General features: G+C 40.0%; 2 protein-coding genes across 3 annotated transcripts in view; one reads left to right on the forward strand and one right to left on the reverse strand.

Annotated features, from left to right (window-relative positions):
* Positions 1-8,507, forward strand: part of SNX24 (sorting nexin 24) — a 101,094-nt gene extending 92,587 nt beyond the window's left edge. The window contains exons 4-7 of the mRNA XM_074854945.1: positions 636-730; positions 1,849-1,881; positions 2,796-2,860; positions 7,498-8,507. Of these exons, the coding sequence (XP_074711046.1) occupies positions 636-730; positions 1,849-1,881; positions 2,796-2,860; positions 7,498-7,568 (264 nt within the window). The 3' untranslated portion in view covers positions 7,569-8,507. The remainder of the gene's footprint in view (positions 1-635; positions 731-1,848; positions 1,882-2,795; positions 2,861-7,497) is intronic.
* Positions 8,508-10,090: 1,583 nt separating this feature from the next.
* Positions 10,091-18,601, reverse strand: PPIC (peptidylprolyl isomerase C). Of its 2 annotated transcripts, none has more exons than XM_074854943.1 (5): positions 18,434-18,601; positions 14,428-14,541; positions 13,848-13,941; positions 12,019-12,203; positions 10,091-10,650 (listed from the first exon to the last, which is right to left on the reverse strand). In XM_074854943.1, exons 1-5 carry the CDS (start codon positions 18,599-18,601, stop codon positions 10,522-10,524), a joined length of 690 nt encoding a protein of 229 aa, XP_074711044.1. In that variant the 3' UTR covers positions 10,091-10,521. The 2 variants fall into 2 exon arrangements, with proteins under 2 accessions (XP_074711044.1, XP_074711045.1); XM_074854944.1 differs by lacking the exon at positions 18,434-18,601 and adding an exon at positions 14,767-17,237.
* Between the last annotated feature and the right edge of the window lie 6,505 nt (positions 18,602-25,106).

A 25,106-nucleotide genomic window follows, 5' to 3' on the forward strand; every position in this document is an offset into this window, starting at 1 on the left:
AAACAAAGGAGGATAGAGTCTGGCCATTATGCCATTGCTGCGGAAGAATGTGGCAGGTCTAGCCAGCAGCTCTTTGGTCAGAGCTTTGTCATTAGGAGTCACAGCACAGATTTAAGGAGTACGTTGTAAGCTGATCTGTCAGGCCAAGCAAAGAGTTTCCCTTGTTAGCATGTACCAAGGCATGCAATAATAAAATTGCACAAACTGGAGACTTCCTTTTTCCACCGATGTGCCAGGCAGGAGTCTTCTGTGCAGTGAACGTGAAAGCACTGAGCTGTAGCTGCTTTACTTTATGTTTTAAATAAACAGAATTTTATTCACAAATGAGCATGGCAATAATTTAGTTCCAGAATCAGACGTCTCTGCTTGAGAGGCATCTAGCTTGGCACCAGTGACAGCAGGTGAAAAAGGATGTAGTAGCATGAGCCGGAGGTATTTGTATGTGATTCATTAGGAACTGTGGTTCTCCTATTTGAAATGAAGGCCTCCAACAATGGGTGTAAAAAAAAAAAGGAGAAGAATTGAAAGGTATTGCAAGTGGGAAATGTTTTGGTAGCTAGAATAAAAGTGTGTGATATCTAAAATACTAAAAAACCTTGGGTTTCTGTTGTGCCTTTTTTTTTCTTCTTTTACAGACAGTCATTTTAGAAAATGAAGAGCTCCCTAAAATATTTCTTGATTTCCTGAACATTCGCCATGTACCTACCTTGCCAAAAGCAGAAAGCTGTGGGTAAGCTCTCATTTACTGAAAAATACATGGAGGCCAAAAGGCCCATATCCACTCAGTGCTGATGCAATTCCATTGACTTAAAATGGTCTTGCTGCTAACTCTAACACTATGAAATATAATGGGCATTGGGTTCATGTTAAGTATGTTTATATATCCCCAAAAGATGGTAAAATAAATCCAGTCTGTTCAAAGACAGAAGTGAGTTTTAATGTGGTATTCTTGGAAAGCAAAGGAGAGTTTAGATGAGAAAAATACGATCTTCTCATAGATCTTGAAGTATCTACTGAAATGTAAGATATTCATAAATACTCACTAAGGTTGCATAGAAAGCCTTTACGTGTGTTTTATGGTCATAGTATCTCCACAAAATAGAAGTTAATTCTGTCATCATTTTATGATCTCCCTCTGTGTGTTTGAAAATGGGGTCTTTTACCTTTCTGATGACATCTACCCCAATGTCCCCACTGCCCTTCCCCTGGGAAGGGTTCTTGATCCGGGTGGGGGAAGGGAATCTCAGTACAATTGAGAATGTAACGACTACAGAAATACCCAGTGTAACTGGAATCTCTGTTACCATCTGCAGCTATAAGCTTTGTAGGGAGAATTTCTTTTGCTATGCAAGCTGATGTAGTTGATAGTCCAGCAGTGTTACCAGAACTTGCTTCCCAGAAAGGTACCCGCCCTTTTCGACTTTAAGGAAAGCTGTGTGGATCTGCAGTGGAGAGAAGGCAAGTTGAAAGAAAGTGGAGATAATTTTGAGGTCCGTTTACACTCAGAGGTGTCTATGGCGCAGGGCCATCTCCAGAGTGATTCAGAGGCTAACAGACTTGTAGTTTTCACTTGTAGTTAATGACATCAGCCAATATGCTCAGTGGGACTGTACCCCATCACTTCATAGCAGATAGATAGATGCTTGTGAACCTGTTACAGTAAAAGGGAAGCTGTCATTTCCAAGTCGTAGTTGTTGTAAAATACGATCTCCCACATTCATTTCGTAACACTGCATTATGTAGCTACTGACCAGAAAAAGGTTGCTTCCTTTAATGGATTTGGTTGGGTTTTTTTATAGCGGAGTTAATTTTGTTTATAACTAAAGTTTCCTGACACTTTACTTGCAGCTCTTTTGATGAAACAGAATCTGAAGAATCAAGGTGAGCTTGACTCCTACTCTTTCTAGGGTACCAGATTAATAAACCACTTAAAATTATTGGCGTTTACTGTATTGGTTCCTTGCAGTTAACAAAACAGCAGCATTTTAACATTAAAATTAGATGTGTTTGTTAAATATTATGGCTGGTTTCATCAGCTGTGCTAGATCCATCCATTTGTAGTATGAATTAAGCATTCTTATGCTTGTATTGAGAAATTTCTTACAAAACCTTAACAGAATACTGCTAGCTCTGAGATATTCCTGGGAATGTTTTTTACCCATTGAAGTGTATTTTTCATAACAAGTAGACTTAGCAGAAGGAATTAGAGGATTGGGTTCTCCCCTATGCGTTTGATAGAGCTTTGTATGGATCTGGTTGCGCTCCTTGACACGTGCATGTTCAGAGCAGTGCAGAGAGGGCTGGCGCTGGCTGGGGGAGGATGTCTGTATTGTGACCAGGGTGGGAGACAGCCCTGTGAGAGGCTTCAAGGACTTTCTCTCTATGGGTGAGGTATACAGCAACCACTTTGGGGGCTGTAAGAATGTGGTGAAATGTTGAGTCTGCTTGGTGGCCTGAAATGCCTGTAGACCATGGAGCCTGATTGTAGGAGATCTTGTAGCCTGCATTACACCAAGTACCAGGGAGCAGAGCAGGATCCAGAGTCTCAAAGCCAGCTGCAAGCCACCCCTCCTGGACGCAGCCCCTTCACCTCCAACTTCACATTGACAGTTTCACTGTGTGGCTGAGGAGCAGCGAGCTCTGCTCCCGGGAGATGGAGCCTGCCCTTTTTGGGCAGCACTGGTGTGCAGAAGTGCATGGCTCCTGCACAGCTCAACCACTTTATCAAAGCTAGTTTGTAGAATATTCTGTTTGCTGTCCCTTGATACTGACATCCCTGTTCTTGACCTTTCCAGCAAACTGTCCCACCAGCCTGTGCTGCTGTTCCTAAGGGATCCATATGTCTTGCCTAAAGCCAACGGTAATCAAACCTGTCATCTGTTAACAGCGCTTTACTGATCTGACCCTGCACCGCATAAACCACATTATTATTAATACCAGCCTAATCAAATGACACTGGTCCAAAATCTAATAACCTGCCAATAAAACAATAGTTCTTGTGTGAGAAACCATTAAAACACTAAGTGGGGTGCATGATTTATAAAAGGGTGGTATTTTCTCCCCCAGTTGTTCTCTCAGACAAACCTACTGAGAATTCAAATCGAAAGATGAAGAACATTGCTTTTCTTTTCTTGTTTTTGACCCTTTGGGCTGTTTTCCCTGAAGGATTTGAACTTAAGAGGCCTAGTCCTTTGTAAGTGCTTTTTCCCTAAACACCAGTCGATCTACTGCAAGCATGTTTGTATCTCCATTTGGATTATTACTACTTCTTATCATTTATAACCTCCAGAGCTCTTTGGGGGGGGGGGAAAGAATGTATACTCTAATTGATGTGTTTCACAGGACATTTATGTTAGCCTTCATCTCTTAATATATGGTTCAAAAGAGTGTTTGAAATAGCTTGTTATAAACCGTTTTTTTTTTTAAAGTTCTTTGCATTATTAATTTGGAGAATTTACCGAATTACTGTCTTAAATTAAATGTGTGCAGGAAAAGATACCATTTTTAATCATGTGTTCTTCCTTTTTATTTGTTTGAACTGTTACTTCTACTATATTTTGTATTAAAAATATAATACACTTTCAAGGCAGAATTTTCTCCCAGAGCTGCAAATTAAGATTTTTTTTTTTTTAATGTGGCATTTTGTTTGATTTTACAAAATACTGTGTTGAAATCAAGAGTTGGGTTCTTGAGCTGCCTTGAAAATAATGAAATTTTAAAGAGTAAATTTAGAAAAGAACACTTGTTTGCTTGTAGTTTCTTAGCCAAGGAAGTGTACTTCCTTGAAACTTTCTCAAGATGTATATGTATACCTGAAAAGAGGGTGTAAAGAAGACAAAGCCAGGCTCTTTTTAGTGGTGCCCAGTGGAAGGACAAGAACATCAGGCACATCAGGAAACACTTTTTCACTGTGAGAGTGACCAAGTACTAGCACAGGTTGCCCAGAACACTGGTGGAGTCTCCATCCTTGGAGATACTCAGAAGCCATCTGGACATGGTCCTGGGCATCTGGCTTTAGGTGTCCATGCTTGAGCACAGGGTTGGATGAGATGACTGACAGTCGTCTCTTCCAAGCTGCAACCATTCTGTGATTCTGTTGTTTTTTCAAGCTGTTTTTCAAAACCAGAGGGACTAGGTTCATGTATTTTGAAAGAGTTAAATAGTCTCTCTTGCAGACAGTGTCCACTCTAACTAGTAGTATGGCCCAACAGTATTGACCCAACAGTATTGACCCTATGGAGTCTTACTGAACTTAGAAGTTACAGTTTTGGAGTGAAACTGCGTGCAGAAGTCCTGTGTGACCAAGGCCTCCGTTAGAAGACACATTACAGGCTCATTCAGTTTTTATTTTGACTTGGCACTAGTCTGGTCATGTAGACTGAATGCCCATTTGAGGTTGGAGTGCAAATCACAAAATCCATGAACTGAAGCACAGTAAGGGGAGATGGTCACTTTACAAGGTCAATCCTGGTCCAAGTGACAACAGCAACACAGAAGCAGCCACAGAGTGCTGTCTAGAGGTTGGTCCAGATGCTTCCTATACTAGTATTTAGTGAGCCACATTGCCTGTCTTAATCTTACTGTTTAATGCTCCTCTTACTTGCAAACTTGGATTCCTTGAGAGGAGGGTGTAAATTACAAACAACATTTAATTCCACACCATTCCTGAGAGAGAAAATGGATTTCATATAATTATCCTCAAAAATGAAGACAGTGCTTAATGTTTCCAGCCCACGTGTAAGGTTTTGCTGCAAGACCTCCATTCAAGATTTTGCAGTTCTGTGAAGTTAATCTTCCTTCCTTAATGTGTACTCCAAGTAAGGCTAAGCTTTCTTTTCTTGAAATCATTAGGAACTTTGTAACAAATTTTGTAACTACTCTTTAAGTAGTGCTTTACTTGGATTAAGATAATGCATGACATGTTTAAATATTAAGTAGGCCTCATTAATGACATCTGAAACAAAGGACTTTTCAGGCTTTGGCCTTGACACAAAGTATTTAGAATTTCATATGGCAGGTGAATATTCTTTCTATTTGAACACCCTAAAACATCAAATTAATTTGCAAGTTATTCTTTGACTTAACAAATTAAAACACAAATCAGAATGTGAGTGGCAGTTTAGAAAAGGAAGAAAACCAAGTTGCAAGTCTCTACTAGTTGACTCAAGTCTAGTTAGAAAGAAACAAAATTTTTACACAACTACCATTGCTTTTAATTCCTCTTTGTTTTTAGTTTGCAGCACAGAGAAAATATAAATGAGGTTTCTAAAATTTTCTCTCTCGGATCAGTTCTTACTTTGATAGACTCCAATTCCTTTGTAAAAAGCAGACAAGGTTGTTCAAACTATGACCAACAGTAAATGTCCATTAGCAAATAACTATTCATTGCATGTACTCTTTGAAGAAGGTGAACTGTGACAGTTGTTTGGATCAGAAGTGGAATTAGTCTTTCCTGGAATCAGAAATGCCTGTGTTAACATCTTCCCATAAAACAGGAAATTGTGTATTTGTGGCTTTTTTAATGAAATTAATAGTTCTTTCTGGAACATAATACTCCAAGAACATTATTTCCCCCCCCCCCATTGCACTGTTACTTGTCATTGTAAGATGTAGTCTTGCCATTATTCTAATGACTGGACTTTAAGCATATTGAATTGCAAGACAACTTTGCAAAAGTAAGATTCATGGTTACAAACCTCATTGATTTTCAGACTCACTTTTTCATGATGTATCTGAGTGCATAAGCATATCACTTTTTGTGTAAGGTGGCCACTTTTTTTTGGGGGGGGGGGGTAGGAATTGCATACTGTTTTGAAGAAAAATTAAGAAAAAATCTAAAATGCTGCAAATTGAAAATGATACCTCAGAAGCTAAAAAATGGAATCTCAGGTTTACTATCTCTTCTTTGAAAATTGTTCTGACGACTCTTTAAGCCATGTAAGTATCATAGATCTGTAAGACTGTGCCTCGGTTTATTTATACATTTAACTTAAATTAATATGCTTGATTTTTTTAAGCAACAAAGCCTCACAGTAAATCTGATGCTGTAAAGTTGTATCATTTTTTTAATCAATACTCATTTTCCTATATATACTGTACATTGCAGAAGAACCAGTAAAAACTGGTTTCTGGAACTGCAGTATTTATTTTAGAAGGAAGGCATCAGATTGCCCATACAAGTGTATTTTTAATAACATTAATGACAACAGCATACGGTTATTCTACCAGGATGATTTGGGATAGCTGAGCTTGCAGGATTTGAGGATTATTGGATTCAAAATATTAACAAGTAATTTATAATGATGACTTACTATGAAAATATGGGGGGAATGATGCATTTATGCATTTAATTATTGTTTATGGTGGAGGTTGCAGTTTGTTAAACCATCCTAAAATATCTCTGTTTATAACATATTTAAACTAATAAGGATGATTATTTTTTTCTTACCAAGTCCAAATCTGCTTTTTGCTCAGTATTTTCACCTCCAAAATGATTTCAGCAAAAGAATTAGGGGCAAAACCTAATTCCACCCACATTAGGTGATTTAATTTATCCAGTATCTAATGATTTTTAGAAGTTGCATCTCCCCTTTTTGAACATACTGTAGGCTGATAGGTGAAGGAAGGATTTGATTAGTTTGGAAAGTTCTGTATCAGAAATAGTCCGTTCTTCTAGACAAATACATTTCCTAGTGTACTAGCAATTTTAAGATAAGATATGATCAGAAATTCTTACTCTTAATGCCCAGTGATTTAAGAAACCGTTCATTAAAAACACAGGAGTTGGTGCATTTGAAAAATATTTTAACTTCAGTAATGTACATCCTGCCATTCCTCTGCGTGGATCTATTACTGTGTTCTATCAGGTAATTCTTTCATCCTAAATTTAACATGAAAATTTAAGTGCCAGTTTCCTCTACATCTGTGGCAAGAACACAGTGGGGTTTTTTCCTTCAGATATTATAGGATGACTTTTTGTGACACGTGACATTTTACGTTGATTAGACAGCCTGAAATTTTCCTGCCTCAAATAATCATCGCTGATTGTACAGGCATCCTCAAGTCTTCTTAGTCTAAACACGGCTGTAAACCACAATGGAAAAACAGCTTTGAAGTATTCCCAGTAGCAATCTCGGAATTTCTTCAAGTATATTGAGATTTTGTTAGAAATTGAATTGCCAGTGTAATCCATCTTCCTTGTGAGAAAAGATTCAGATAAAGAGCCGGAGCCTAGCAGCATTAAGTATTAGAACATCCCTTTAAATCAATAAGCTACAAATCTGGCAGCGCATTCATGCAATGCCCAGTGCTACACTAAAGTGGCTTTAGTGCTGAAACAGCATTACTAATAGCACATCCCCAACACGGAGAAACAGTTGAGTGGTGCAGTAACCCACATTATACGAGGCCTTACCTAGTTAAGTTTCACAAAAACATTTATATTGTACTGACATAGATAAGAAAGCAAGGTTTTTTTCCTTTTTTCTTTTTTTTCAGATGACTTTCCAAACGTAGTCATAGAAGGCATTCTACATGGAATATTTTATCCTCATTTACTGCCTAGGTAGAAGTGATGCATGGCTACAAGAAGCTGAAGCAAGTCTCCAAGTCATGTTTAATGGTATTAACAGAAATAAAATTTTGTGAGTGAAAATTAAGCTCAGAAGCAAGAGACACAACCTCAGTTTAAATTCAAGAATTATGTCTTTTTAAATAAAATCAATGTCACTACAATTGCTGCTTTTAAAAAAATTATATGGAAACAACAGTATTGAAGTTATTTATACCTTCTATATATTGACATGCTCTATTTAACACTAAAAGCTGAAAGTCATACACTGAATTACACTAACCTTTGAAAAGAATTGAAAGCTTTACTAATTATTTCTACAATTTCTATCATAAATTACACTAAACCTTTTTGCACCAGGATTTTTCCCAGCACATAACCCATTGCTGGCAGTGGATGGATTAAAAGTGCTGGCACTGAAGAGAATGTGTGCTAAATTGAAAAAAAAAAAAAAAAAAAAAAAGGCATAAATTGAGAACAACTTAAAAGTATTTTATTCATTTTTGTTAAATTATTTTGAATCTGCTCCTTAATATCAGGTTGGAAAAGAGCCAATGTAGGCATATGGAGAGTTTCTATTCGAAAACATGCTTCCACATTCTGAAATACATCGCTCGCTCTCAGGAAATTGTCTAGATTTCAGTTGAAAGGATTTTATCTATCAGGAGATTTTACATGGCATTTATGCATCTCCCTTCAGTTATGATATCTAATCTGTGTGTATGGTTACTCTTCACATCAACTTGCAGACTGTATTCTGTATCTTAATGTAAATCACAAGAGCATACAACTCTGTGGTAAGGTAAAGCAAGAATATGATTAAGCAGTAAAATGATAAAACTAAAACTGATACATATATATACACATACTTGTTCAGATTTAACTGGAAATTTGTGTGCGCTACTGGACATTACAAAATAAATTACTAGAACATGAATATACTGCTTTAGTGTATTTTTTGTGCATTTCTATTCAAACAAGACATTTCTCTGAACTTGTGTTTGATCAGAGATGGGTCTCACAGGTATGTCTACATGAAGTGTGAGTAAATACCTGGTTGTCTGCTCATTTAAAACTCTCAGCACCACACTATCCTAACATGCTAGACTTATGAGAATGTAAGTCTTGAGGGGAAAAAATTCAGTGTGATTGAACAGCCGGTAAGTCATTAGGTTCATCAGAGGAAAGGAATGTTGCACAAAAGCAGTAATGGCAAAGCTAGATACAAACAGCAGTCTGATCCTGGAGACACATGGGTTGCCTCCTGCTAACTACTAAAGCTGCTTGGGGATAGTGAAAAGCTGGGACTTGTAGGCCTGGGACTGCAACACTTTTTCAGGTAGCAGAACTCTCTACACTGTGGGATCAACCTCCAGGAAAGTTTTCAGCTACTAGCAGAAAGCTATTTGGGCAAGGGAGTCTGAGGCATTCTCACTCTTACTTCCTAACACTGCTTCCCAGTGCTGCTTTTCAGAGAATTTTACTTCAAACAATTAGTAGAAAGAAAAATGAACGGGGTAAAATGGAAGCCTGATTGCCTAGTACAAGGCAAATTTAGAGGCCCTCAACAAGTTCTCCTCTAGCTCTTAAAGAGGACAGTAATCCTTTCACAGGTCTCTGAAAAAAGTGTCAGTATTTACCCTACCCCAGGGCTGTGGACAGTGAACCAACAGACTTACCCCTGTAACTACAAATGATGTGTCAGGAGGACCTGAGGTAAATCCCAGCCCACAGCATTTTCCTGTTTCCTTGTGAGGGGGGTGCCAGTAGGTACCTAAAAGCTCTATGCTGTAGTACTTGCTCTTCCACTGCGCCACTCAAAGTCTGGATACCTCATGTGGGCTCCAGGACACCCTTCAGGGAACTAGTGACTACAAAGGTAATTGGTGTCCTGCCTGGTGTGCAGGTGGATGAATCTTTCATCAGATCTTGGCATCAGCTCTTCGATCTCAAGTTCTGAAACACTGGAAACAAGAAAAAAACCCACATCTGTTCCCTGTGGAGTACTATGATCATTAAAGAACCTAACAAACACGGCTGTCTAAGTGGTACCTTACGCTGACCTTGTTTAAAAGCTACCAGTTAAGATGTGAGCTTAACAGTTATTTAAGAAGCACTACAAAAAATAATGAACCTAAAGTTGCATCTCTGACATACAGCAAAACTTCAGGAAAAAGTCTTTGAGCTTTATCATAACACTAGCTAGGTGTTATAAAATTCACTGTTATGTAACACAAGGACTCTTCTATTTTAATCGGTTTCTAACTGATGATCTTATTTAATGATAGACAGAGCTGCTCCTCCTCCATTACAGTATTTTATCTGAATTCTGTGATGTTTTGAAAGACAGCAGGGACTTTGTCTGACACCTTAAGATTAGAGAAATTTAACATCCCTGCTCTAACCCTACAACCTCATTTCCTGGAAAGCAGCACCCCCTGCATATTTTGCAGAATCAACTGAGGTGAGAAAAAAGGCTTTGCAGGGGTGGAGGGGATAAAGAAAGCTCTTCATTAAGCATTTATTTGAAATCAAAGTTTATTTATTCAAAACACTTCTGTATTTTACTTTTTTTTTTGATTTTTAAAAATGCTGATATTGTTACAGAAAATAATACTTTCAGTTGAAAAGGTAGAAATATTGCAAAAATTTCCAAAGAGAACAAAATGACTGTATTTCAAACCTTGAAAAAATAAAAGTACTTCTAAAATGTTTCATGAAAGACTTTTTCTGCAAGATCTAGGATTTAGTGGGGTAAGTCTTGAACTTCAGGGAGTGACAGCTCCATCCATTTGTTATAGAAATGGTCATATATTTTATGTATTTGGCAGATAACTATTGTCTAAATATAGCCTCATATGTTTTGAGGAGAAAACTCAATGGATAGTTGAGATTGGTCAAAAACAGGCCTTAAAGTGATAAAGTTTTACTTTCCATTCTGACTTTTGGTCTCACCAGTCACCTACTTCAACTACAAATGGTTCTTTTACAACTATTTTGCCACTGTTCACAATCACACAGTCTTGAAGGGGCCGGTCATGTTCATCTGTCTGCTGGAGTTCTACCGAGTGCACCACAGACTGTTAAAAAAAAAAAAAAAGTTAAAAAAAAAAAGAGTTCAGTTTAACCAAGGAAACTCCAGTGTCTCAAGTGCGGTACCACATAAACAACTAAGTGCTCCTAGCATTACTATTTATTAGGCAACTTCTGAACAAATATCTTTACACCACTGAGTTCTCACATACTTTTTTATTCCACATTAACACTTGTGCCACTCTGCAATCCACACACAGCTGACAGAAGCACATGGAAGGCTGTTTGCCTTTCTATAAAGACTTTCAGCCAACAAAAATATTATGAGGGGACAACTGAAAATATCCTTTCAGCAGACTGACCTAGCACATACAAGGTCTTTCTGTAGCCTATGAGCAGAAAGTCAGTCCAGAGATCATAAAGGATAAGCAGTAATTCCTTTAATCATACAGCATAACTGTGTTTCAAGAAATCTGATGAGTGCTTTTGCCTTTAGTATAACACACACACATTTTAAATGTGTACCATGCCCTCCAGTCAGACAGGTACAGGTAAACTACTGGCCTCATGCTAGGCAACTAATTAAAGTAATATTCTTAAAGGACAAAATTCAGTTAGGAATACTGACTACCTGGCTTTGGATATTTGTACATTAACCTAACTAAACTAAAACTTAGTCTAAGTCTTTCTTCAAAAATTTTCAGCTACTACTGTAGCTCATGAGAATTGAATTCACTATGAATGTGGGAGTAGGGGGCAAGTGGTCTGATGAGGTTTTCAAACTCGTTAAAGAATTGGTCAGTGCAGCAGTTCATGTTTCCCCCATTCATTTCAAAACACAGATTAAATGGAATAATTTAAAAGGAAAGCCAGACTACTAAAAGTATAATCAGTTGGAAGTTCAGTTTTGCAGCTGTGCACAGCTTGAGAGAATTAACTAGATTTTTTTTCTTTTTAAACAGATCTGAGTATATGTGTTTGTATACTTTACATTCACATGCTTCTAAAAACCCTAACAGTGCAAGTGTTATCCATAACTAGCACATGCTACAAAATTATGTTTTAGCTTGTAGAAATACAATTATTTCACGGCTAACAGCAGCAGTCAGAGGGGGACCTGAACTTAGTCCATTTCTAATCTGCAAAGGTGTCAGTGTTGATTTCAGTGGTTAGTGGTCTGAAACAAGAACTGTGAAAGCCAAAGGCATGATTTAAGTTTCTATTTCAGCAGTTGCCATTTGCTACTTCAGTTCTAAATCATCCAGCTCCGGGCTCTTCACAATTGTTTTCTACCACATACATATTAGATAAACACTCAATTGTTCTGAAACACAACGGTGTAAGTTACATAGATAGGAAGTGGCAGAATTTGTCTGTATTTTCTTGAATTAATGTTGCCACTACTTTTTGCTTACCATTCCATCAAGGACTTTGCCAAAGACTACATGTTTTCCATCTAACCAGGAAGGCTTTGTTACACTGATGAAGAACTGGGATCCGTTGGTGTCCGGGCCAGAATTGGCCATGCTAACCCACCCAATTCCATAGTGCTTGAGCTTGAAGTTCTCATCTGGAAACCTTTCTCCATAGATGCTTCTTCCTATGAAAGAAAATAAGCAAGCAAAAAAAAAAAGTTAAAAAAACCCCACCTTTTTGTTCAAAAATGGAAAAAATGAAATATAAATTCAGGACTTGAAGATTAATTGTTTGAGTAAGCACAGCAACATCACTGTTCCATCATCAGTGATTCCGTAACTAAAAGCGTTTTGTGTGTAAAGAAAGAGATAAGCTAAAACACCACATAGGAGAGAATATTTAAAACTGATGATGCTTTATCCTTTGAATTTAACAAGCAAATTGAGTACCTTCAAAGGTCCTGCTTACATATACCACTGAACAACAGCATACTTCACCCTATTCAACAAATTTAAATTATGTAATTATGACCACCAGAAATAAGGCTGCCACGTTTTGTGACAATTTTAGCCTTTACTTTTAAAACTTTTCCTCCTAATAAGAAGTTGCTTTAGACATGTTTAGAAATATATGAAAACCAAATGGAAGTTAGCCTAAAAGACTCGGTGCAAATTTGTACAATCCTTACATAAGGATACTTCTAAAATAGTTCAGCAGAGAAATCATTTGAGTTATGTTTAAACCACCATCACTTTGAAAAGAGGAGGCTGTCTGTCTCATTCTTGATTTGTACAGTGCCTAGCACATTAAGGACACTGCTCCCAACACCACCAGAGACTGTCCCAATAAACAGTATTAACAGGCAAACAAACACTGTCTACCTTTAATGCTAAAACTGTGTCTTTGGTATTTTAGCTTTCCCCATAGTTCACTGCATGAAAAAAGAATGTGTGTTTTCTATTCTGTCCCAGTGGGGAAATCACTGACATTGTATGGGGACAGTTCAAATCGTAGTACATGAAGAATATGCGTGTAAAGGAAGAGAAGAAATCGGAAGATAGAATGCATGCAATGCAAGAGATGCTGCACTGGGATTGCCCTCCTTAGTCGACTGAGCTGGTCTTCTGGAGGCTCAGGAGTGAGAAGTAATATACACAGCCACAACTCACACCACCAGTAAGTTTATGGTTTTAAATTTAGTAAGAGAAAAAAGGGGAGAGGGCATGACCTTAATTTTCTAATTTCTCTACCCCTGTTTTGAAATTCCCTCCCATAGCACATTTCAGAAGGTTCCACAGAACTGGCTGAGCTGAGGGCAGACAGGACAGCCTACTTCTTCCCTACCTGCCTTCCCTCTACGTGCTTTCCCTGTTTTGTTTTCTGCTGGATAACTTGAATTGGTTCACGTACACATGCAATCAATGAGTGGCTCAGGTAAGGAGTGCTGTCGCAAAGCCAGAGCAGGGGAAGGGCAGAGACATCCATCTTGTGGAGACAGTCTGTTGTAGGAGCAGTTCAGCTGGTCACATGGCTCCAGCCCACCACGCAAAGCCATGCCTCTTGAATGGGGACAAATCACAGACAGAAAAGAGCTATCTGAAAAAACTGAGGACAAAGGAAGCTCTAGACATACTTATAATCAGGTAATCCAAATAACTGCATCTTATGTTCCAGAATGCTTGGAAAAGTACTAGATGCTCTGAAACACACATGGGGTTTTTTTTCATTTATGTGAGCTGGAAGAATGAGGGAATATGCTGGTTTGCCCATCTTTCCAGCAGACATTTAAAGAAAGGAAAGGGAACCTGGAAGATACTAAGCATGTTACCTCCTGATCCATCTCCAGCTGTAAAGTCTCCTCCTTGAATCATGAAGTCTTTGATCACACGATGAAATTTACTTCCTTTGTATCCATATCCTCTCTAAGAAAATGAAGTATTTAAATGAATATAACATCCAGTTCTACAGAGTCATATGGAAATACACATATGGTGAATGGCCAGATTTCACAGAATATACCACCACTGGAGACAAGTACTGGCAAGAAACAAATTAAACTGAGATGCAGGTGAATACAGCTGGGCAGCACTGCCACGAAGCAGGTATTATAGAGGTGATCAACGCCACTGTCTTTTTTTGATGGGTATCTGACCACAGTACCTCTACACGCAAGGTCTGCTTGGCAGGGACAGGTTGAGGTGGTGATATCCAACATCTCATAATTACATCTTGCAAACAAAGCCCCAAGGACCTGAGAAGACACACACCAGTGCAGAGCCTTGGGGATGGCACTCTTGCAGAGGCTCCATTGAATTAAAATTGACAGTTCACAACTGAAACAGCATTAAACAAATATTTACTTCCCAATCCAAACTTGAGTACACACTGGAAGAAAACAGCAAACTTACTTCTCCAGTTGCCAGTGCAATGAAGTTCTTCACAGTCTTTGGGACAACTTTTCCAAACAATCCAATTACAATTCTGCCAACATCTTTGTCTCCAATCTTCACATCAAAGAACACCTGAACATTTTTGTGAAGAGAACAACAATGATACAAACATAAGCACAACAAAAAGTCCAAGCTTTTGAAAGCTTAAGGAGGTAAGAAACTGCTTCTGGCTGATCCGTAGTAATAGTATCCTTCAATTCCTGAAGGTGCTGTTGAAGAAAAATCCTTTCAGAGCTACCAAAATCAAATTATGCAGGAAACTTTAGAGAACTGGTGACTATACATTTTGATTCTTACTGCTTTAAAGGTCTCAGTGACACTGCTGTATCCCAAGTCTGAAGGTAGCATTCAAGAAGATTTTTCCCAGACACGCATGTCTTTTAAACTGTACAGAAAAGATGAAATATTAAAGTAAGGAAGAACAGTGATGCCATTCCAGTGTTGCAAACAATAACAAGGAACTATAGTACTGACACTCCCCACAAACAATAGTTCAGTATCCACTCATAATCTTCAGAGTTCTAGGCATTACTATGTATGGGATTAAGCATAGATAAGAGCGCCTAAATTTCATTAAACCAACAAAGAGCAGGAAGAAAATCCTACGACTCAAGCAAGGAGTCTCTTTCCTAAATGTGAATTCAAACCTGATAAAGACATAACCAGGCTACATTATTCTGCCTAAAAGCTTCAATGTAGATGTTGCTAAAAAGCAATTTCAAAAAGGTTAATGAGTTATAAAGCATTTTAATATAGTTCAGAATATATGAATGCATATTTGAATGTCTAAAAATGTTCCAACAATAACTGAAAATAGGAACAGCTGTCAGGAAATGAGGCATTTTGAAGTTCTGAAAAAGTTACATAAAGACTATTACAGCTTCTAGGAAACAGCAATGTGTATTCCTATGATGTGGTATTTGCTGTTCCTTGTGGCACTCAACCAGATATTACTTGTCTGTAACGCTAAGAAATTAGTCCAATGATGATAATAAATGACCACAGTCTCTCCAATGTGAATGCCTCTTTCACGCTCCCCTTCTAAATTTTTCTTGATCTTCCATGTGGAACTGCTGAACGTCTGGCTAACCCTATAAAAGCTCTATAAAGAAAATAAAATTCCTTTTGATACACCTCATTCATTTCCTTGGCACTTGGCACTAAATTATATACTTCTTAGATGTGTGGCTCTCGAAGTATTAACAGCACAATTTCACTAACTTTTTAACATTTTTATAAACATATCTCTCTGAACTTTGCCGCCAGGGTTATCTAGGTAAAGGGTATTGGCTACCCACATTTTCTAAATGCACTTTATTTTGCCTGGAAATGCTGTTCTAGTAGGACTGCCTGAAAACATAAGCATATATAAGTAACACAACCAAGGCTACCAAACAATGACCCCAGATAGTGGTAATGTTAAACACTTTCACAGAGCACAGGGAGAAAAGTCCATCATATATTGTAAACCTAACCCAACCAGAAGGCTTAATTCGTGGCAGAGCTGCTCACCTAAGCAGCAAACCCAGGACTTTCGAAAGCGTTGTTTCAGCTTATTCTGCGTTTGCAAACAACCCGTAAATTCCTGGTTTCCTGTAAGCACTTCACATACCTGTGCTACATGCTTGGTGATTTTTGGAAAGCTCTGCGCTTCCTAATTATGCTGCACATAACATGTCTGCATATTTCTGGCCAGGAAATCAAATACGGAAATATTTGGTAGCCCTAGATGTCATTTTTGCGTAGAGAAGCCATGTTCTCTTAAGCATATTTCCTCAAGTTCTCTGGAAAGTCAGTAAGCATGTAGACTCTAGTGAGCTAGTCAACACCTCAGTCTCAAATCTCAAAAAACATCTGGCCAGAGTCTTCACCAAAAACTCCTAAAGCAAATAAATACTATAAATTTTCAGTCTTATTAGTATTTATGTAAACATGTAATCTTATTTACAATTTGCAGTAAGTATTTCAAGACTGAAATCAAAAAGAGCGCACCAGTAAGACTGGCTGGTTCTCATGAACATACTTACATATAATTTGCACAAGATGGTGTATATCAAAATTAAAAAGCAGCCAAAAGTACTCAATTTTTTGGGGGGGGGGGGGCAGAAAGAGTTGACTGTGAAAGAAAGATCACATGATTCCTAGAGACCAGGTAATATAATGACAAAGGAACTCCTGATAAATGCAAAATACTGCATCTGGAAGAGGACTATTACAGCCACAACAAGGGGTCCTAAATTAGCTACCACTCAGAAAAGACATCTGGAGTCACCCTGAGCAGATTGATGAAAAGTTTCGCTCTGGACTTGTGAAGGTCAGAGAAGAAAAATAAATGTTAGAAATAATTAAAAATGGGTAAGGACAAGAGATGGGCATAATTATCACAGTACACATCTGTACTGTGCTGTCACACCCTGAGTGCTGCATGTCATTCTGGCTTCTCTACTGCAGAATGATAAAACCAAACTAAAAAAGTTAGAGAAAAGGACAGCACGTATGGTCAATGGTCTGGAATACCTTTGCTATGAAGAAATATTAAATAAAACTATGCAAGCTGGAAGAGCCCAAACTGGTGTGATTTGATGAGGTCTGTAAAGTTATGACTGGCTTAGACAAGAAAAACTGGCAGTTGCAATTCTCTGTGTCCCAGAATGTAAGAATCAGAAAAGGGCATAAAATTAAATCCCAAGCAGAAGGTCTGAAGAAGCAAAGTACTTCATGCATAATTAAACTGGAATATATTGCCCCCCCGCCCCCCCCAAATCACATTCATGGACTACAAGTCCATAGCAATGAAACCGTAGACAGTCGTAGACAACAACAGCAATGGAGTTCACAGACAAAGGCTTAGCAAGCTGAGGTTGTGCCAGAGGAAGCAGCTCTGCCCCTGTCCTGCCCTGTCACGCTTTCCGAGTGCAGGCATCTTTCACCAAGAAAATGGAACTCCTCTTGAGTGTAGGTGGAAAGGTACTTGACGACAGAAATATTTAATCCCTACTTTATCCAAAGCCGGGCTACACATCGCACTTCCTGCACCAGCAAAAACTTTTTGGAAAGAGGTGCTGGCGTGTTGCCATACGCAGGTGCATCCCCATCCCGTGCCAGGCTGCACCGGCCCCCAAGTCCGTCTCTTGGGCGGTGCCATCTGTAATTACCGCCCGTACGTCTGGCACAAACCCCGTCCCGCCTACGGAGGAGCCCGGCAACACCGAGACACGCCGAGCGCTGCCCGCCGGTCCCGGCCTCGCTGGCAGCACGCCCGAAGCCCCAGGCGGTCGGGGGTAGGCTTTAACTCACCCCAGGCGCCCAAGCCTGTCGATGGCAGGAACTACGAGAAAGCGGGAAACAAGGAGGCGATAAAATGACAGTTCACACCACCAAGAGTTTCAGCAAGGCGGGGAGGGCAAAAAATAAATACAGCAGAAGTGAGCCCCGGAGTGGTTAAAGCCCCACTGCTCGGCGCTGGACGGACACCGGCACGCAGCCCCAAACTGCCTGTGGCAACAGCAGAGACCACAGAAGCAAGAATGTAATTACGAATTTTAAAGTTACCATTTCTGTGAGCCTGAGGCAGGCTTTGCTAACTGCGAGTTTGAGGTGTGCCAGCGCCTACAGGAAGGGGGCATGCCCAAAAAAAACCAAAACACTTACAAAACGGAGAAGTTAAGGCACCTGCCCAAGCCTTCCCCAAACCCGACCCCCGCAGGGGCCTCCTGTCTGCCCGGAATCCGGCTCGGGGAAAGAGCGAAGGACCAGCTTTACACGACACAACCGCGGTAAAAGGCAGCCCGGCGGCCCCCGCCTCTCGGTAACCGCCGACAACGGGCGCGGAGCTGGCAGGGAAAACACCCCTTTGGAGGCCCGCTCCGGAGACGCCGCGGCCCCCTCACGACCGACCGACCCCGACTCGCCTCGGGGAGGCTTCCCGACCGGCGGAGCGGGCCCGGCCGCGGGCCAGAGTCACCTTAGCCGTCACGCTGGGTCCCCTCTTCTGGAAACCCTCAGCCGCCGAGGCCAGGAAGCAAAGGCAAGCAACAGCGCTGAGGAACGCCGCCGGCCCGCCGCGGGCCATGGCGCTGAGGCGAGCGCTGCGGCGCCTGCGCCTGCCGGCGGGCGGCTCCTCCCGCGCCATGTGGCGGGGGGGCTGCCGGGGCCAGCGGCGGGAGGGCGGTGGCCCAGGCGAGCGGTGGGCGGTGCTGGCCCCGCTTGGCTGTGGCGGGCGGATGGGAGGGGCGAGGCGCACGGAGCCTGGAGGGAGCGCGGCGGCGAGGGTCCCTGCCTGGGCCGAGGCGGGCGCTGGCAGAGGCGCGGTGACAGCCGCCCGCCTTCAGGCCCCGCGGCTTTCTTCCGAGCGGGTTTTCCTACTTCTTGGGCACGGCGCGCTTCTAGGGTGAGCCCCAAACCCCAGGCTGGGTTTGGGGTGGTTACAAATGCTGCGGGGGGAACGGGGATCGTGGTGCCTGTGCCTTGTGGGGGGCGCGGGGTGGCGGCGGGAAGCCATGTGTGCTCCTCGGGGGCTCGGCCTCGCCAGGCAGGAGCTGGAAGGGGCCAGATAGCCCTGCTTTTGGCTTCAGCCAGTCCGTGGGCACAGGAGGGCTCCTTGAAGATCCCACAAGTGGATGAAGTAGCCAAAATAGTAGATGTTCAGGGGATTTTGAAAGTGGGTTGTTGGTCTTTCATCTTTGGCTTATTTAATGTGCTGAGTAGAAACACGAGCCTGTAAGGTGCTTGTTGAACTTCGAGTTTCCATTCTTAGCAGTAGAGGTGCACTGCTTGGCACCCATGTCAGCACCCCAAGCTTTGAACAATAAGGAGCTGCACCAAATGAATTCATCCCATGCAAATGTCTTTCCCAAGCCATTGCCTAGCGAGACAGACGATGGATCCCAGTCTAGCAAATTACATTTGACACTGACCCGTTACCTTCTCTGCTCAAAAACTGTTTGCATTCAGGATCTGTCCCAAATGGTGGTGTTGCTACAGTCCCTAGAAAATTTGCAAATGGTACCACACAGCGAAATTTGTGGCCTCCCAAGTGCCAGCATATGGAGAAAGAATTATCAGTAGATATGATACACTGGAAGCAGAAGGTGGTGATTTAGTAAACGCACTCGGAATTAAACACAGCAGCACTGTGTTTCTGGGTAGACAGCATAGCACCTACACAGAGAGACTGGTGCTGGTTGCAAAGCCAGCCCAGAGCTCAGGTGGAGTGCCCAACGGAGAATAAACTCTGCACTGCCACATCTACACTATCTGTGCTTCTGAGCCTCTCAGTTTGAGACTGTGCCTCCGTTGGCAAGTAGTAGACACAATTGTTGGTGCTGAAAAGTTGCTGTCTGCACTGTGTGCTTTTGGTGGTCTGTCCAGCTGACCAAATGCCCAGTAGCAGTTGAAGAGTGCTGGGCATGCTCCTGGGATGCATTTCTGGTGTAGTTTCGTCTGGCAGGAATCTCATTTGTGCATGGCAAGACCTCCCTGCGTTGAGAACCAAAGCACAGTAAGTGTGGCTGTTGGAGAGATTCACTTCAAAAGTGCATTTCTGACTCAAACTAAAACACACCATAGACATACCCTAATGCACACCTTTGACTAGATTGGTTATAGACTGTTTTTTGCAGGGGATGTCACTGTTCTGCAGTTACCCATTCTGCCCCATATGCTGCCTACACTAGTGCATCTAAGTGCAATGAGATTTCTCATCAGGCGACTATAGTAAAAATTCATTTCCCAGGCAGAGCAGGAAATGGTGGTTAGTGATTCCACATTACATAGCACATGAGCAGAAACACCGAATTATCATCTTGCTTAACTGATGACTGACACAAGTAGATCCCCTTTCCTCAAGAGGTGTAAAATATCTGCAGTTGTAGCTCCTCGGTCAGAGAACCACCTGGACTAATCTAGGGCTTAACTTTGACAAGTGACCTATGTGCTGGCATTTCGTAAAACTGAAGACTTTACCGAAACCCTGCCTGTGGAGACTCACAGTCAGCTCTGCGAGCTGTGGAGCTTCAGGCAATGGTTCAAGACATTTATCCAGTTTCCCTATAGTTCATTAGATCTGTTCGGTTTAGTGCTGAAACAAAACTAGCTCATGTGTGTATAGGTGGTTAAAGTACTTTGATCCTGTTGCTAGTGGTGGCTATATTTCACACCCACATTCCCACATTCTTCTTTAAATATCAAAGCAGGCCCAAAACTTCACTGTCTCTTATGCTAGATTCTTTGATATGTCAATGCACTTTCAGCGAGTATATGAGTATGAGAGTTTACTTAGAATAAACTGAGTATGTGTTTATTTTCTCTGCTGGTTTGATAAGGTACTGAGAATTTAAAATTATGATTCAGCTGCCTTCCTTGCATTGCATCACCACATAATAATGGTGTTTGACTCACTCTGAAGTTAAGATTTACTGCAGAAATATAACAAAATCCAAAGGTACACTGACTTGTTGCAATAGTTGGGTATAAATTGTAAATTGACTGTATTATTGTACAAATATGTTAGAAAATAGTTAGGGTTTTTAACTAAATACTCACAGAAACCTTTTACAGCCGACATATGTACCTAATCACATAAATCTCAACAGTTAAATCCAGATGGTGAAAACTTAGCATTTTCATCTCTCTTCATCACTATAATCTACCTTTATTACAGCTACTTATTCAGTATTTGTCTGCATTGAAATTGTTGTCATTATGCTTACACTAAACAAGGAATGTTACAGACTGTGGGATGTTCAGAGGAATATGATGAAAACGGAAAAAGGTTCTTCTTGAAGCATATATGAGGGCATGTGGGCTGAGTGGGAAGGACCTATGTGGGACAGAGCATTTTTGATACTCCAGATGCATGCAAGTCACAAGGTGAATGCTGACAGAAATGTAGAAAAGGTGGAGCCATAACTAATTCTAAGTTTTGAAACTGAAAGAAGACAAATACTGGCTGATGGGACTGTATTTTCTCAGAACAGTTCAGACAGAGTAGTACACTGGTTCAAATCGTGAGGTGCGGAGGAACAAGCAAGGAGGTGGGAAGACAAGAAAAGATGGTCTGGCCAGGCCAGTATTAATTTAATACTCCTTAATACAGAAGAGCCTGTTCGGTGTAGGTATGCTGAACAGTACTATCCACAGTAATCCCAGAGTTCCCTTTCACTCTCTCTCAACAAATATGTTGGTGTTTGCAAAGACGACTTCCCTGTTTATTGAAGTATAAATATGTTTCATCCATGTGCAAGACGGCAGTATGAGGCAGGAAGAATGAAACGAGTGGTAAATAGCACTGAAGACATTTAAAAACAGCAAGATGAGACAGAATCTGGTTTACATTATTTTGGAAAGTTTATGCATATTCGTGATGCTGCTAAATAATTTTTGGAAGAAGATAAAACAATGTTTAAAGAAGAAATCTCAAAAAGAGGCAGAAACTTAATATGTTCAATGAAAATTTAATTTTACATGGAAAATCTCTTCCTGATGCTGAAAGAAGTACATGTTCTTTTTGTAGGAATTTGATGTCATGACTATCAAACTGAAAGTACACAAAAGCCAGACAAACTGTAAAGTTACTGTAGTAACTGTGAAAATAAAGAAATCCTTACAATAAAACTAGGGAATCATATTTAAAAATCTGTTATGACCTCTTCATTTTTCTGTTTTAATTATTCATAACTATCTTGAAGATTTTGGAGGTCTCCGCAAATTCTTTACACAGACAAACTGAGTAGAATCTGCTGAGAACTACACTGTATTCACTGTGGCTTTGCACAGGGGCAGTCTCTTTATATTTAAAAAAAAGTTCAAAATCAGGAGAGGTCTACAACAGAAGACCATTTTTTCCTGTTCCATCCTTCGTAGCCATGAACAATTTGTTCACCTCTTTGCTGCAGCTGATTCAAAGACTGTTATCATTTCTCCCCTCAGTTTTCTTTTCTGTAGACTAAACAACCCCAATTCCTTCCATCTTTCCACATGGGTCAAATATTACAGCAGGCGTCATCTGGCTGTGCAGTTTTTGGTTGAAATATTACCTTTATCCTTGAATGGGAGTAGAAGTTACAGATAAGCACATTTTGTCACTTCTTGCTTTATTTTCTTTTTTAAATAGATCAAGTGATGTGAGACTATTGCGACAAAAATTACGTAGCCCATTCAAAAAGTATGTTCAAACTATCTGATGTTTGTAATATGGTGCACAGGACATTTTGCATTTTAGAACTAGCAGACATGCATTATTTTGGTGCTTGTTGTCTGCTGAAGTAATCAAGCCTTTAAAAGAATAATTTGCTACTGTTTGATGGTCTTCAGTTTAAGTAATAGTATTTGTAATGAGGTGTTCCATTGCTTCTGATGGGCTCTTTACAATTTAAAATGGGTACAGAAGAGAGTTATATTAAGCGTATAGCATCTGACAGATTTTGATTTCTAGTAGTGCTAGCATTGGCAGTAATTCTACCACTTCTTTGAGCACTATTGCATTTTAGTGAGCTATGATTTATTGTACTGATATAGAAATATTTCATATACAAATTGCTCTAGTATATCATGTTATACAGGTAAAAAGAATTCTGGCCATGACGTATGTAATAATAATGCTTTATGGTTCTATAGGTACTTTCATCAATGTTAACTGCTTGACAGCTGCCAGAATAAAACTTGAAGTAAGCACGGTGTTCTGTAAGGCTGCTGTAACTGAGCTTTTATTTTTTATTTCCTCACTTGGAAATGGGTTTTCGATTCTCAAACCTGAATCACTGAAAGTGAGTTGTTTTTCCCAGGCTTGATCTTTGTCCATACTGTTTTACAATGCCATCGTATTACTTCTCTTGGGTTTTTAATGTATCACTGGCAGAATAAAGTATATATTTAAAGACGAACTTTAATCCCATAAAGACTAACAAATGACACCGCTTCATCTTACACATTCTCTGAATTATAAAATGGTTAAAAGCTATAAATTGTCAGGGCCATTGTGATTGCATATAATTCTAAGAGACCATAGTTGAAAAAGCAACTTAAGGTTCACAAATTGTAAGTCACTATATATGGATTCATGAATAATGAAGAAAGAGGTTTATGGGGAGTTTCGTGTTTTTTTGTCTTTTCCTTTATGTGACTTCAGAAAGATGGAGTGTATCATATGTGCTGTCTCTTCCACTAAATCAGTTGTAAAATGGCTTAGACTTCTCCTGTCATCTGATGCACTTACCCAAAATAAATGTGTCCTATGCTCCGGATAAGTGTCTTCATTTTGGTGAATAGTTTTTAAGCTTTTTAAATTTTGTATCCAAACACAATTTGAAGTGTCACCCTTTCCACTCTAATGGTCAAAGCATTTATTTAGGTGATACTAGCAACGTGTTTTCAAAATAGTACAGCTGGAGCCAGAACCATTTTTGCTTTGAGCACATTTGTTTACAGGATATCAGAGCTATCTGTAATTGCACATCTCACTGCAGTGAGCATTTAGCACATAGTCATTCATTTGAATTCTGTTATTCATGTCTGCAGTTGCATAAGATTCCTTAGGGGAAAAGAAAAAAAACTAGCAGTAAAGCCTAGCTGTAAGGAAGCATACAGCCACATTTCTTTGTTTTCAAGGCAAAAAAAAAGCTAAAACTTAGCTAAAAAAGCTAAAACTTCATAGCATCTTAAAATTATGTGGTTTTTTTCTTTCTCTGATTATTCCTTACAATAAAGATTCTAGTTCTTCAAACACTTTTGCACATCCCTTAACTATGTCTGTGGTCTCTCTTCCATGGAACTACTCACACCTAAAGGTAAGCATAAATATGTTTGAAAAGTATGCCTTTTTCAATAACTTTTAAGTGTCAGAAATCGATACTTCTAGCCTGATGATGCCCAGAGGTGCAAATCAGGATATACAGCCTGTGGTTCTGGGCTCTTAAGAGAAAAAAGGAGATAATTCCTTCCTTAATGCAAATGGGAAGTTGAAAAAGTTGTGAAGCAACATCCCATCACATGACTATAGTGAAGAATTGATCATGCTTTTCTCTTTGCATGTGATATTTTTAATTATTATTAATATAGTTGTTGGGGGGTGGGGGGAGCAAGAGAAAGGTAGGGGAAGAGGGAAATAGGAAGAGTGAAAAAGGGAAAGCTCATTAATTGTTCAGGAGGTAAATAGCAACTCAGAAGTGACACTCAGATGACTAACACACTCAGCATTGGGAAGGCATATGAATGGGATTGGTCCCCACCTTCCAAATACCAGAGAAGATTGTAGTAGTCAAGAGGAAAAGTAGAGCTTGCAGCTGTTCGGGGAGAAAGTAACAATGAGAAGTATGAGTTTTTCCTTTATGAGTCATAAAGAAAGTGGGCAGATGTTTAGAGAGCTTTTATATAAAAAGTATTTAGAACCAGGGAGAAGGCTGCTTCAAGGATGGTTTTGAATGGACAAAAATATGTTGGTGGTTTTTTTCAAGATGAGTGAAAGGTGAGAATAAATAATGTTTCTCTCTTCAACTCATTCTCGAGCGTGCTGTGCTGACAGAAATACAAAGTTAGCTTCATTAGTCCAGTAAATATGGCTTAGAAGATACAGAGGAAACATGTATGTGTAATTTCAGTGTCTCTGAAGTTCAGCATTGTTATTACCGTGCTAAAAGTAG

The sequence above is a fragment of the Strix uralensis genome, chromosome Z (genome assembly GCF_047716275.1).
Source record: "Strix uralensis isolate ZFMK-TIS-50842 chromosome Z, bStrUra1, whole genome shotgun sequence".
Lineage (NCBI taxonomy): Eukaryota > Metazoa > Chordata > Aves > Strigiformes > Strigidae > Strix > Strix uralensis.

Excerpts from the sequence above, each read along its gene's own strand:
- PPIC (XM_074854943.1), bottom strand. The coding sequence starts at position 18,601 with ATGGCGCGGGAGGAGCCGCCCGCCGGCAGGCGCAGGCGCCGCAGCGCT. Across the intron at positions 14,542-18,433 it reads GACCCAGCGTGACGGCTAAG|GTGTTCTTTGATGTGAAGAT; the intron begins GTGACTCTGGCC and ends AAAAATGTTCAG. Across the intron at positions 13,942-14,427 it reads TTGCACTGGCAACTGGAGAA|AGAGGATATGGATACAAAGG; the intron begins GTAAGTTTGCTG and ends TCATTTTCTTAG.